Genomic DNA, 15,059 nt, shown 5'->3' with positions numbered 1-15,059 from the left:
AGAAGGCCCTGAAATGAGAATGAATAAGGCTCAAACAACAATGAAACCAAAAGCTGCAGCGGCCGAAGTCGTTTGTCAGTTTCAGTACGATCGCTGTGAAAGCTATGAAAAAAAAAAAAAAATGAAATAGGGGAGAAATGTTTTTTTTTTTTTTTTTTATCATAATATGGTCCAGTAACAATAGACGGTCTTTCATTAAATCGTACAATAAAACATGAATGAGGAGTAATGGTGTTGTTCATTACTCAGAGGGTGTTTTCAGTTACCGCCGAGGACTCGAATGTTGAGTTAAACCCGTTTTGACAGTTTTTCGGGTGGAAACATCACACAGAAGATGTGGTTCTCCAACGGATAGATTTTGGTTTCAAATTTGAATAAGGAGGGTGGGGCACCACAGGGGAAAATAACACTGGTGTTTCCCCAGGTCGTACACACCATTTTCTTTTAGTAAGTCAGTAGATTTATAAAAGTAGGGTTTTCTGTCATTTTTATCATAATGATAATAACAATAATGTCAATTAACTGAAAGGTTCACATGTTACAATGCAAACTATTGAATGCATGAAATGATTCAGTGTAATCAAGGACTTTTAAGTCTTATTTAAAGTGATTCCTCAGATTTTAACAGACCTCAGCATCTACCTCTGCTTACCTATTTTTATGAAGAACTGTTGCGCATCCTCTCTTGCACATACACTTTGCACTGTTATATTATATATTTATATATTTATACTGCATCCTTCTCTGACCTGGTTTTTATCCTTTTTATTCTTTTTTTTTAATTGTTTCTATTCTTGTATTCTGCTGTTTATCCAACTGTTTTTATTGTGGCCAAATGCAACGTAATTTTGTTATACAGTGCATCTATGAAATTATGTTAAATGACAACAAAGGAGTCTATCTATCTATCTATCTATCTATCTATCTATCTATCTATCTATCTATCTATCTATCTATCTATCCATCTATCCATCTATCTATCTATCTATCTATCTATCTATCTATCTATCTATCTATCTATCTATCTATCTATCTAAGCATTGATACAGTAAAGAAAAAAATAATCTTGTCTGTCTTTTTGTTGTTTTGTATGTTTTTCGAGGAATTTTGTGTATTTTTCTGTCCTTTTTTTCTACTTTTTGAGACGTATTGTAGATCTGTGTTTTCATTTTGGTTGTTTCTGTTGTAATTTCCTCTGTCAATGAGGTCATATTTTCACCTGAATTTATTTATTTGTTTGTTTGTTTATCTGTTAGCAGATTACTTCAAAAGTACTCACTGGATTTTGTCAAAACAATAACCAAAGATAAACCTGACGCCATGGACTCTATCTCTCATCATTGGTGAAATTTCAATAATTCACATCACGGTTAGTAATTGACTGATCTTGATGAAATTTGACTCAATACATAATAACTGGGCTGCCCATACAATTGACCTACTGTAGCGTTATTAATGAGGATAGAAATGAATAAGAATGGTATCAGGGTCACATCTAGATAATATAATATCTGGCAGAGGGTATTTAGTGCTTGGCATAGGTTTCCGCTCTCTTAGTACGTTTGTTTTGGGTGTTTTTGGAGCCATTTTGTTGTTGTTTGATGAGTGTTTTTTTGTGTATGTATTGTAATTCTGTGTTTCTGTGTGTATGTATTGTAATTCTGTGTTTTTTTTAATAATTTTGTGTTTTTTTGAGTCAATTTTGGGCATTTACTTTGGGGGCTGCACAAAATTAGACCATGACCCCCAGGGCCACCATATGCCCATGATGGTGTAAACAAAAACTAAGAACGTATTGTCTCATAAAAGATTGCTACAGTGTAGAAACATATGTTAAGTTTAATTTAACCAAAAGACAAAGCTCACAGTTACGTTGAGGAACCTTTAGGTTTAGAGACCGGCAGGTTTAATGCCATCCTAGAGGAAGACCGAGTTTGTTTACTTTGTGATCTAGATGAAATTGAAAATGAGATTCACTTTTTGTTTTACTGTCCATTGTATGATAACATAAGGGATGTTCTTTTTGAAAAATAATGGTCTTCAATTTATGTTGATTTTTTTTTTTTTTTTTGGTTTGATGATTACAAAAAACTTGAGGTTTGTTTCAAGAAAGGAACATTAGTTGTATCAGATTGTATTTGAAGCCTGGGGGAAAAAAGACAGAACATATTATTATTCAAGATTGAACTGTGCCAGGAGTCTGCAACTTTGTAATGTTATGAAATGTTAATGTAAAAAACCACTGCAACTGAACTTTCCGGTATCTTATGAGCGTTGGGCACATCATTCATTACAACAAAAACAAAACAAAATACACACATTTGTTATTTTAAATGAAAAACTGAATGCAAATCAAAAGTAGGTTTTTTTTGGAGTATTTTTTTCAAAATTTGTGCATGTATTCTGATTGCATTCTCTCCAAATAAGAGAAAACAAAAGTCTGTCAAGTAACAAGTAGAGATCCTTGGTAAAAAAAAATAAAATAATAATAATAATAATAAAAAAACATATAAACTCCAAGCAGAAATAATAATAATAATTCAAACCCTTGTCTTTCTAGTCTACATGAATCCACATCCATAGGAAACACTAAGCTTTTACTTCCCCTGTTATTCATACTTGGAGTGAAGTCCAAAGCGATGCTGTGTTGTGTCACTGAGCTCTAGAGTAGGACCAGCCCTGGAGGCGTATCTCCACAGCGGGCATCAGCAAGTGCAGAGGAGCGGAGCGCAGTCTCCTTTCTGTCACTGAGGGAGGAGTGAGTGAGCGCGCACGGTGTTCCTGCACAAAGCTGAAGTTACTCTGGAGAAGAGTGCAGACAAACCCTGTGAAGGAAACCACACAAGAGAACGAAATACACAGGTGAGTAGTTAAATGAGGGATTTTATTCAGGTTTTAACAGCTTTGACGCACTTTTGAAAGCTAACGACGCACACTTTAAGTCCAATTCTTGCGCGTTTTTGAACTTAAAAAAAAAAAATAAATAAAAAAAAAAGTGTGTTTAACAGTTTACATTACAACTGGATATTTTTCGATTCCATGTCAAAAACAAAACAAACAGGAAGTGTATCATGTTGTGAGGGTACACTTTGTGCTTTTGCTCTCCATCTCTCCATGATCCGCTGTTTATTTGTTCTCCCCATTCAAACCCTCAGACCAGGCGTCTGTATACCGAGCTTTACCATCTGATAACACAAGTTTGTTTCCAGCATGATATCAATCAACAATGACAACAATGACATTGTATGTTTTTGCAGTCGGGGGCAGTCTGAGATTTCTCTCCGGATTCGGTGCCGGCGCGCGTAATGACGCACAAAGTAACACCAACTTCAGCACAGCATTCTTTATTCTACGCGGAAACTCCGTGTCCTGTGCTTTAGAAATGTTTTTTTTTTTTTTGTGTGTGTGTCTTTACTCAAAGCTCGTGGGTCGAGACTGACAGGAGAAACTGCTGCACCTGCACTTTTCTTTTAAGAGGCATTAGCACATGAAAAATGTCTTTCATTCCCTTTTATTGTCTGTGTATTGAGGAACAAAAGGCATTTGATTTGTAACTGGTTGCTTGGGAGTTTAAAAAGAAGAGGAATGGAAAAGGAAATAGAGTGAGAGTCAGTGAGGAAAGATGGGTTTCATGTGTGTTATCTGCTGCTGCCGGAGTTAAAAGGTTAATTAGTTTGAAGCCTGTGGGGCTACCTGGCACCTCTAGGTATTTTCCATAGAATACAAGGGAATTAGACTGAAACCCATTGTGGGGGATTATCTCTGCTTAAATCCCTCCATTAGAAGGAACAGCCATTCCTAGTATCTCAAAAAATAATTAAAAACTAAATAAGTGGGACAAGTCACCTTTATCCTAAGCAGTTTAAGTGATTATTTAAATTAAAAAGAAGGCAGTGGTAGAATACTGAAATTATATAGAGAGGACAAAGTTGACACAAGAGCTTTAATTGGATTCATAAAAGAATCAAGCCAGAAAAAACACAATTTTTGGGATATTGTTGAAGGTTGAGAATGAAGATGGGCGACGATATTGGCCAATATTAGCCATAAAATGTGATATTGGTTAACATCTGTAGCGGTTTTTCCACTAAAATTGAAGAACCATTATGTGATGTTGGTATATTAAAAATAATTATTGCACTTTTTCTATAACTAAAGTTCAATACGTAATTTTTGCACATATGTTGTTTATTTGTGGAATATATCCACTGGTAAAAAAATGAAAGTGCTTTAAATTTGGTTGCATACAGCTATAAGGTTATTGAAAACCTAATGAATATATTTTATATTTTATTAATATCAACAATTTTTTTAGCAGTGTTTAAAATACCGAAAAGATAATCTGGTAAAGATAAATCCTTCAACTTCCTACTTAGACAAACTGTGCACCCTGTTAAAATTATGTCAAATTACAAAAGCACAATATTGCTTATTAAAGCTGTTTGATAAGATTACTATTCAGTAGTTTAATATACAGCCCATTCTATAAAAACAAATGAATGTTTTCACAGAATGTCAATGCTTAAAGCAGCTGTTTGTCAAATGTTGTGACTCCGTATGTTCAATATTTATCCTTTCTAAATAGTGCAGCACGAGCATTGACGGTTGCAAAGGAAAAATACACAATCGAAGCGAATGCAGACACCAAAGACAGACACAAGCGTCTCCAGACAGCTGCACATCCTAATTTGTTCCAGGTGTCTCTGTGTATGCTTATTTTCACCCGACCGTCCTCTTTCATCATCCTCTGGGACTTTGTGCCAATTATCCTGCGTTCAGCACAAGTCTATACAGACAGATGTCCAACACGGTCACATTTCACTGCTCTGCTCCGTGCTGCGTCGCCCAGCGGTCGATGACCCGCGCTCGAACCGTGGGCGAGCCATTTTGCAGGAGTCGAGCCTCCCCGCTGGCCTCCGCACACAATTCACTCTGTGGGCGAACTTTAGTCAGTCAGAGGAAGGCGAGGGGTTAAGCCACTCGTGTTCTGGTTTAGATCTATCACCTCTCACCTCTGATCTTTCACACTGTGGCACGCTGACAGTTAGCTGAGTGAGACATCACAGGAGAAAACTGTGAATCCAAAGCCACACACGGGTGAACCATTCAAGGCTCTATCAAGTGCAAAAAGACTCACGCTGTATCCTCAGGGTGTTTCTTCCAGCTCTTTAACCTGATGCTTTGTTTTATCCTTTCTTCCTTTTGTATACGTGTATTTCAAATCGTGTGCATGTGTTTCGTTCTCTGTTTATTGGAGTCAGATGTTGTATAATGACGTATTGCAGGTTATGAGCAGTTGTTACTTTGATCATGTGAGTGCTGACAGCTGATCCCTCACCTTTTGCTAGCTGGCCCCATGAGTAAAAAAAAAAGAAACAGCAGATTCATTTATTCCTTCAATAACAAGCATTTTAAGGAAAATACCTCTTTAATGTGACCTCAGGTTTCTAATGTGTTATCTTGGAAGGTCTGCAATGCCCCGGAAATACACCCTGTTTTTGTTTCTTGATCCCACATCCTTCTGTCTAATCTGCACTTGGTGCTAGTGGAGCTAATGTAAACATTTATTGTACTGCCCCCTGACTGCACATCAATCACATAGAAGTCCACCGTTTATGACACGATAACAGAGAACCTCTATTAACTCATGAAAACGGTGTTTTAACAAGCTGACCACATTAAGATTTCTCAGGATCTAGTGGCGTACCACAAGTGGGTTTATTATATTTGCTCACGCCGCCCACGTAAAGAAAATAAGCCACGTTTTATGCACAAGAAAATTGGTTTTTAAATCTGTTAGCAGATTACATAAAAAAAAAAAAAAACCCTGCATGCTGTGTTTGCCCGTTGGATATTTATCAAGATAAATGTGTGAAGCACAAAATGATAAGTTAATGCTTTGTTTTCACAGGATCCCGACCAATCAGAAGAGTTCTGTGTTTCCTCCCAGTGGTCCGTGGCCCTTACGTGCTTAAAAATGAGTCTAAGTACCAGTGAACTGGAGGACCTGTGGGAGTCGTTTGGAGAGCTCAACTTCTCTGAAACCTTCAGCAATATATCAAGCGTGGATGCGATGGTGTGTCCCACGGCATTCAACCGCAGTGCTCTGCTTTACTCCATGTGCGTCCTCTACACGTTCATCTTCATCGTCGGCCTGGCTGCCAACGCTTTGGTCCTGTGGGTGAACATCCGCGCTCAAAGAGACTCCACCCCTCGCCACGAGACGCACACGTACATCGCCCAGCTAGCCGTCGCTGATCTCTGCGTGTGTGCAACTCTGCCGGTGTGGGTGACCTCCCTGGCCCAGCATGGCCACTGGCCCTTTGGAGAGGTGGCGTGCAAGCTCACGCACCTGCTGTTTTCCGTTAACCTCTTCGGCAGCATCTTCTTCTTGGCCTGTATGAGCGTGGACCGTTACCTGAGTGTGACGCAGCGCAGAGACGACGGAGGTGTGCGTAAGCTCATTCGCCGCAGCACGTGTGTCGGAGTGTGGCTGTTGGCGCTGCTGGCGTCGTTGCCTGACACTTACTTCCTGCACACGGTGAAGTCGACGCATGGGGAGGCCATGCTGTGCAGGCCTGTGTACCCAGAGGACCACCCCAGGGAGTGGATGGTGGGAGTCCAGCTGAGTTTCATTCTGCTGGGCTTTGTTCTTCCCTTTCCTGTCATTGCAGTGTTTTATGCAATGACATCCTCGTCATCGTCAGTGGAGCAGGAGCGCCGTGTGAGTCGGAGGGTTATTCTGGCCTACATTGTGGTTTTTCTGGCCTGCTGGGGGCCCTACCATGTTGTCCTCCTGGTTGATGCCCTGTCACAGCTGGGCCTGGTGCCTCTGACCTGCGGCATGGAGAATGTAATCTATGTGGCCTTACACCTCACACAGTGCCTGTCCTTACTCCACTGCTGTTTCAACCCCATCCTCTACAACTTCATCAACAGAAACTACCGCTACGACCTCATGAAGGCCTTCATTTTCAAATACTCAACCAGGACGGGCTTAGCGCGTCTCATTGAGACTTCCAACATGTCTGAAACCGAATACTCCGCAGTTGCTGTGGAAAACCCTCCGCAGATGTGAAAGCTGCAAACTTTTTAAACTGCAAACGTCAGCGCTGATTGGTTTGATCCACGTCAAACACGACAGTGAAAAGTGCAAGAAGCCAATCAAGCTTCTGGAGTGGCAGTAAAGCTTGAAGACTCTGTTAAACTGACAGAAAAGCACTTAAAACTGTTCTTTTTGTTGTAACTTTTGATAACAAAATCATAAAATTGTAGTCACAATATTTGTGAGGCCAAACCAGTGACAGTAAATGTGTGTAAACGAGGCCCTCTCCATGTGTATGTAGGAATGTGATTGTGTACGTGTGTCATGTGCAGTGCATAGCGGGAGAATCAGCAAAGTAATATTGTTAATCTCATCGTATCTAGTTTTATTTATATATGTGTAATAAGTTACTTTCTTCACACTGATGAAAGCTGCCTCGTGGTGTGAGTGAGCGAAGCTTGAGAACGGCTATTTGTTCTGGTCCTGCTCCCTCATTTATCATTTATCATATCACATCAGCTGAAGCCTTCAGAATGTATGTTTCCTTATATTAGGCTTTCTTTGATGAGAAACTGAAAACCAACAACAAGCTGCTAATAAGCTCAGTTAATCATTGTCCTACCAGAAAACTTCCCTTCCAAATGTAACTTCTTGTTGACATTTTTCACTGGAGGTTCGGAGGGGATCACTGAGCTCAGAGAGACGTCCATGATGTAACAGTATTCTGTGTTTCTATCAGCATTAGCGGGGCACGTTACTGTGTATGGGTCCTGCTGTGTCAGCGCATAGACACAAACAGCCTTTTTGTTATGACCAAATAGCTGGAAGGAAAGCTTTACAGCTGTGCTGCTTTCAAACCAAATAACACGTGCATTACTTTGGAGTCGTGCCGTGCGAGCTAAAGCTTGACGCTAATAGATGATGTTTGATAATGTAACAATCGTTCAAATCTACACACTCTACTCACGCTGTGTTGTGAGGGGGAGATCCAGTATTTCTGTTTTGACTTTAGGCACATGGTGTCACCTGATTGCTTTCACAGGCTTTTACACTGAAATGATTTCACAGAGTGGAGACACAAATGTGTCTACACGAATATGACATTCCTTTGGCATTGTAATGTGCAACATGTGATTTGTTATATATTAAATATAGAGAAAACGTTTTGCTTCAGTGACTCATTTTTGTCTGCGTAATCTTGCTGACATTTCCAGTTTATCGCTGCAAAGTAGTTTTATTCTTTACAGGTTGAGTATTTCATACAAAGACAGTCCTTTATAGAAAAAAAAAATATAAATAGACCAGTAGAAAAATAAAAAATAGCAAATGTGGCAAGAGCTACATTGCGTTGCGCTAGCCAAACATGCTTGATACCCTTTGCTACCACGTACTTGTATGAACATGGATTTTCAGCTTTGACATGAAAACTAAATATAGAACAGGACTTTGGGATTTCAGATTCAGACTCTGTGTGTTTACAGATTATTATTATGATTATTATTTGTTGAATTATGTATTATTCCTCAACAGTATTGGTAAAATTCAGAGACACATTTCCCTGTAGGGATACAATGTATATGACATTACATTATTAAGTTTTTTTAAATGTGCAGAAGTAGGGTGTGCATAGCTTCAGGTTAAATGCCTGAAGGGGTACAGGACCGAAAAGCCTTCCTCAAACTTTTTCAGACCAAGGACCACTTAACCAATAAAAGGAAAATCTGGGACCACCTAATTCTGATAGATAGATAGATGATATGTTGGTCGGTTGATCTGAATCAAATGCATCAGGATGAGTCAGTTTTCCTTTTGTGTCAGTTTCCATTCATTTTTCTTTTATTGACCCCATCTTGAGCAGTCAATCCATCTTCAGTTGAGTGCGCTTATCATTTTGACAGCATAGCTACAAGGCAATGTTGCAAAAAAGCCATAAACTAAAACGAGCAAACTTCCTGCTCACACAATTTGAATTTAGATAGAACTAACAGTTAGTTTTGGAGTCGAGTGCGAACAGTTTAAGAAACACATTTAATCTAAAAATAATTCGTTTTAAAGATATATTTGCCCACCAAACTACTGGACCACTAAGGGTTGCTCAAGGACCACCAGCGGTCTGCGGACCACTCTTTGAGAAAGGCTGCTGTAGACTAACAGAATAAAAGTAGCAATAACAATCAGTAGGAATAAGATAGAGACATCAAAGCTCTTTTGGGGGAGACTTTAACGTTATTAATGAAAACTCTTACAGTAATGAGTACAGACGGTCATTCAGTATGAAACTGAATGACCATTAACTGCATGCCTGAAAATCCTCACAGACATTAAGCAAGCCGGCTATGGTTCAGGTTCAATAGCTGCTAAGGAGATTAGCAAATTTGGTTTGAGAACTGGGAATGAGTTTCCCACTTTAAAACAACAAAGGAAAATACAGATGTTATTCCAGCTGCTAGAATGAGACTAAGATTGGCAGCTTTAACTAAGTGGAGCAATGATTGTTTGACATCATCCATCCTGCAGGTTAAAGACATGATAAAATACTATTTGCGTAACAAATTTGTTGGTGACCCTAAGTTAGCTTGACAAGTGAATATCAGTCATTCTCTCTGTATTGGCTGTGCTGATCTGTTTGGAGTTTATTCTGCCACCCCCTCCTAAATAGTATAAATATACCCTTTGGATATTTTCTAGTATCACACTGTCATCATCTGTTTAGGCTCTGTCGAACTGTCACTTATGTGTTTAAGCCGATCGCTTAACTCACTTTACTATTACCGTCTGCTAAAGCCTTCTGTGCTCATAGCCATCAGCTTTCTACTTCCTCCTGGGACGATTTAGCAAAAAATAGACAGCTCATCCTGATGGCCAAGGGCATATCAGTTTATCTAAGTATGGGGTTGTGTTGATCTCCTGCCTGAGGGGACAAGTGTTGACGGAGATCTTTCATCCTATTCCGTCTGTGTTCTCAAAAGTCACGTGTTTATTTCAGGAGCAGACACTTTCTGTATCACAAGCACCCAAATAATGGTGCTCTGGAGCAGTGTTTCGCAAATGGGGGGTACGCGATGGCACTACGGGGGGTACTTGAGACAGAGAGAGAGGAAAATTTGTAAATGAAAACATTAAAAACATGGGGTTTTCTAATGTTTGTTTTTAGTTAAAAATGATAATCACACTGAATATTACCAGCAACTTGCAAAACGACAACAAAAACACGCAAAATAAGAGAAAAATATACTGAATAAACAACAATAAAATACACACGCACACGCACACGCACACACACACACACACACACACACACACACACACACACACACACACACACACACACACACACACACACACACACACACACACTAAGAGAGAAAGATACTTACCATTACCAGCAACACACAAAATGACAAGAAATGAGCAAAAAATACACAAGACCACTACAAAAAAACACACAAAAATCACAGAGAAACATACAAACTGACATAGGAAACAACAAAACGATACCAGAAACACACACACTGAGAGAAAATAAACTACATAATACCAACAACACACCAAGACAACAACAAAAACTCCTAAAATAAGAGAAAAATGTATTGCATACTAAAAAGAACAGACAAACAACAACGTAATACACAAAATGACATCAGAAACACACAAAATGATTATAGAAATGATTTAGATTAGACCATGAACTGAAAATGCAAAGGTCAATTTGGTCCCACATCTGGAGGGAGATGACCGTAAATCATGAAAAATATAAAAATAAATCTATTCAGGAGGCACTAAATACTGTTACACTCTTTAAAATGTGTGTTGTCACTCATTCATTCCATCTTTAAGTTCTATAGTTGTTTTTTCACAGAATTCTGAGCAAAATGTTGTCGTCGGACATAAGTGGGTACTTGCATTCAAAAGCAAGAGGAAAGTTTAAGAACTACTGGTCTTAGTTGTACTAATAGGAGTTAGTGAAGTTTGCAGTCATTTTAATACAATTTAACGTGTTTTTTTTTTAACACTCAACAAAGCAATGGATAAATCCCTATGGGCCAATGAATCTTCTGCAGGGGGAGCATTTCCAGGAAAAGGGCGATATTATGCATTCAAAAGGTTGAGAATCACTGCTCTAGAGATTATATGGCAGTGTTTTAAATACATTGTTTATCAGGGAAGGGCTGCTCAGCTCTAAAGATGAAACCGTGCTGCAGTCAAAGGCCAAACCGTAACAGGTTCCCCTCACAAGCAAACAGCAAGGTTGTTATCCAGCCTCTATTAAAGTCAGTGATCTGGTAATGACACCCTGGACGCTTTCCTACCCATCCCCCCCCATCAGCCCCGCAAATCCTGCCTTGATCTTGTAGCATCCATTATGTGCGGCGATCATCCCGCCCCCGATGCATGACCTCCCTCTCCTTTTCCTGTGTGAATGATTTCCTTGACACAAGACCTCCTCGCCCGACTTGAACCCCATCAACATGTTTGTGCTGTTGCAGGCTGTCAAAGGTTGTTTCCAGGTCAGTAAACTTTCAATTAAATTATTATACAGTGAATGCAAAATACAACATTAGAGACAGTGGAATGAATAATCTCTCACTTTTCCTGGAAATAAAAAAAAAAAAAAAAAGTTTTATATGTTTCTCTGTTATTTTTGTGTATTTTGTCGCAATCTCGTGTATTTTTCTCTCATTTAGTGTGTCTCTGTTGTCGTTTTGTGTGTTGCTGGTAATGGCAAGTGTTTTTTTTCTCTTAGTGTGTGTGTTTTTAGTGTCATTTTGTGTATTTTGCTGTTGTTTGTCTGTTCTTTTTATTAATAAGTATATATTTTTCTTTTTTGTGTGTGTGTTTTTGTTGTCATTTTGTGATTTGTTGGTAATATTTAGTATGATTATCATTTTTAACTAAAAATAAACATTATAAAACCCCATGTTTTAATGCTTTCATTTGTTAATTTTCCTCTCTCTTTCTCACTTTCTCAAGAACCCCATTTTGAGAAACACTGACTTAGACTAACCTATGGCATAAAAATACAAAACCTGGAGTTATTTAGAAGGAACTTTATCCGTCTGCCAGAGTCCAGATGGACTATACTATCACACACAAAACACAACATGTAATGTAATCTCACTTCAGGATATTTTTAATTAAGATAAAAATCAATGAAGTAAAATCACAAAGTCTTTCTTCATAAGTCCGACCTATTCCTCATGCAGAATACAAAACAAACATTACTCACAGCTGTACGCGCTCTGATAGCAATCTTTGGAATTGGCTCTTGACATGATGGCAAACAGCCACATTCTCATCATCTGAGAAACATGCATTAAATATAGTTTACATGGCATAAATGTAAGCACATGCTATTCTGATTTAGCCTGGATGATCTGTTTAATTTAGACCGACCAGTCCTGTATTCTGGCTGGCAACAAAACAACTGGCGCCATGATATTAGCAGGCACTATTTTCTACCTGATGCAGACAATTGACAATGTAATGACTATTAATGGCAAAACTTTGTGGATTTTACTGCCTGAAGATATTCAGCCTTATTTCTTCCAAAACGAATCAAATAAATGTAATGTACCAAACCGACGCACAAGTTTAGAAACTCAGATTTATTTTCTTAAAAAATGTTTTCATTGACATAGAGGTGGCCAAGAAATAGCTGAAACAACTTAAAAATGTAAAAATTTTTTAACAATTTCTAAGTCAAAGAAATAGTCGCAATTATTTCATTGAGTGTGATGCGTAGATCCTCACTTTCTCTTTCTTTTAACAGGAGAAATCTGAGGGACGTGGGGATCTGCTTTCCCACTGCAGTCCTGAAAGTGTTTGGGTAAAAAATTGACAAAGCTTATTGTTTGATGCCAGGAAACACAATTAGGTTGGAGACACGCAGTCTTGAGAAAAAGCTGACGTTCTGTAATATGCCCGATCATTATCTCCGCCTAACATAGAAAGCATGCTGCTCACAGAGTATTGAATAGAAAGATGTGATCTTTTGGTGGGAAATAGCTCTGTTGTCCATTGAATGCGTCATGACTCAGAGGAACTGGCTGTTTCCCAGTGGAGAGGTCAAAGATGTGAGACCCAGTGGGTCGCTGTCCCTCTGAGCTTTTTACTGTTACTGAGTAACCTACTTTGTTATTCTCCCTTAATCCCAAAACTTGGACTTCAGCAGTGGAATTAGAGAAACAGCTGCAGTAGCATTGACCTCTGGATTCAGATTGGACTTTATTGGTGCCACCATGTTGTTTGACAGGTCATTGTAAATTACATTCAAGTGAATTAGGGATACACAGTAGACATGGCTTTTTTCCTACTAGCTTATGTAACAGGATGGATCAGGTCAACAAGCCCAGCTAGCACATGCGCCAATTTTGCTTCGGCGCTTCTGCCTTCGTCACACCCGGATATCCCGCCCTAAACCACAACACTGGCTCATGATTGGTTCTAACTGTGTTTGGATTTGAAAGGCAAAGGCGGAAACAGCACAAGATGGATTCTGGTGTTTGTGAAGACCAGGGGAATCCATCTTGCAGGCAAGGTTATCTCACTCCAAGTTGGCACCTTAATTGGTGGACGTTGCGATAAGCTGAAGGATGTGTAGGTCTGCACTGGTAGTATAGTAGCATAGACCACTTCCTCCTACGTCGAGCCTTCCGTGGTCGGGTGTTTGTGCTGACGGCGTCAAGCTGAAGTCTTCGGTTCATACCGGCTATTGGCACATTCCTCTCTGTTAACCTCAGGAAGTGTTGCCTGGGACGGCTGTACCGTGCTGGTCTCTGTCCTGGTCCTCATCATTTATGAATTTGATTACGTTACTTTGATATAGTTTTGTTTATTTTCCTTCTGATTTACACAACAGAAAAGAAAGTTAAAAAAAAAAAAGATAATGTGATGATTAAATGAAAACAGAGCTAAAACCATTGGGATCTTGTCTCCTGCCCGAGATTGGTGTGAATGAACCTGTGTTTTTGTTGGTCAGATGGGTGTTTCGTTTCTTTGCAAATGAGTGTTTGGAGAGGGAATAAATGCTCATCTTGCCACACTTAAATAGCCTCATTCCAATAAAAGTGTTGGTTTTATTTGGATTTTGTTGATTTAATGTGTTATCTGAGTGAACAAACAGTTTTGAGGGGAGCAAGGGGTTGCTTTGGATGAACAGAGAGGGATTCATGCTGTTGCACGGATGCCGAACATCCTGACTTTCACCTGGACTGGACTCATGCAGTGTTTCCTCTCACAGCTTGTCTGTTATGATTGTCTTTGTTGTCTTGATTATCAGTTGCTTCACATGTCACACACACTTCCAAGACACTTCCCTTTGACAATGCGAGTCGCACTCTTCTAATCTTCTGAATCTTTACTGCAGAGGTATAAAATCACTGTTTTCTGCAGTGAACTTGCCAGCACACCTGTAATTATTTATAGTTCGCCTTCATTAGTGTCTTTCATTTTTAACTGAAGAAAAGATTTACAACAAAACTCAGGCACTTTAAAGCACAAGAACCTGCTTTTAATCCAGCAGGTTCATACACAAGTTAGAGTGCCAATGTTAATGGAGGTAAACTGGTCTGAGTTTGATTTAATAAGCCTGGGTAATGGGCGAGGAATGAGGTCTATTAGGGAGGGTTTTTAAAAACATGATAATGTTCTCTATCTTTTCTCCAAGGAGAGATAACAGGAATGAATTATAAGGTAAGAGCAGAGGTAGATGTCTTTAATGTTGTCTAGAGTAGAAGGCCATTTTGTGAATGCAGCAGTCGTTACTAAGTTTATTCACCCAAACTTGAAGGTAAAATGGTCCAATCACTGGTTAGTGTCACTACCTCTCAATGCAAAGTAGGAAGGGTTTAGACCATGTGACCCAGTGAACCTGATAAATACAAAGTGTATAATGCATATATTTTTCTCTCTGCCATATTTGGTTGCTGAATTTTGTATTTTTAATTCATTTTTAATTTTATTCAATTGTAGAATACTGTAGATATTATGTTGAAGGTTAAAATGTATGTAACCA

At 39.0% G+C, this 15,059-nt stretch overlaps 1 protein-coding gene across 1 annotated transcript; it reads left to right on the top strand.

Moving 5' to 3' along the window:
• Nucleotides 1-2,734: 2,734 nt before the first annotated feature.
• On the top strand, nt 2,735-8,208 carry ackr3a (atypical chemokine receptor 3a). The gene is made up of 2 exons (XM_028436100.1): nt 2,735-2,862; nt 5,912-8,208. The coding sequence occupies exon 2, from the start codon at nt 5,978-5,980 to the stop codon at nt 7,076-7,078; it is 1,101 nt and encodes a 366-aa protein (XP_028291901.1). The 5' UTR covers nt 2,735-2,862; nt 5,912-5,977; the 3' UTR covers nt 7,079-8,208.
• The last annotated feature ends 6,851 nt before the right edge of the window (nt 8,209-15,059 follow it).

Source organism: Gouania willdenowi, chromosome 21 (genome assembly GCF_900634775.1).
Source record: "Gouania willdenowi chromosome 21, fGouWil2.1, whole genome shotgun sequence".
Classification (NCBI taxonomy): Eukaryota; Metazoa; Chordata; class Actinopteri; order Blenniiformes; family Gobiesocidae; genus Gouania; species Gouania willdenowi.
The sequence above is the reverse complement of the archived record's forward strand: the minus strand, read 5'-3'. Positions and strand labels throughout refer to the sequence as shown.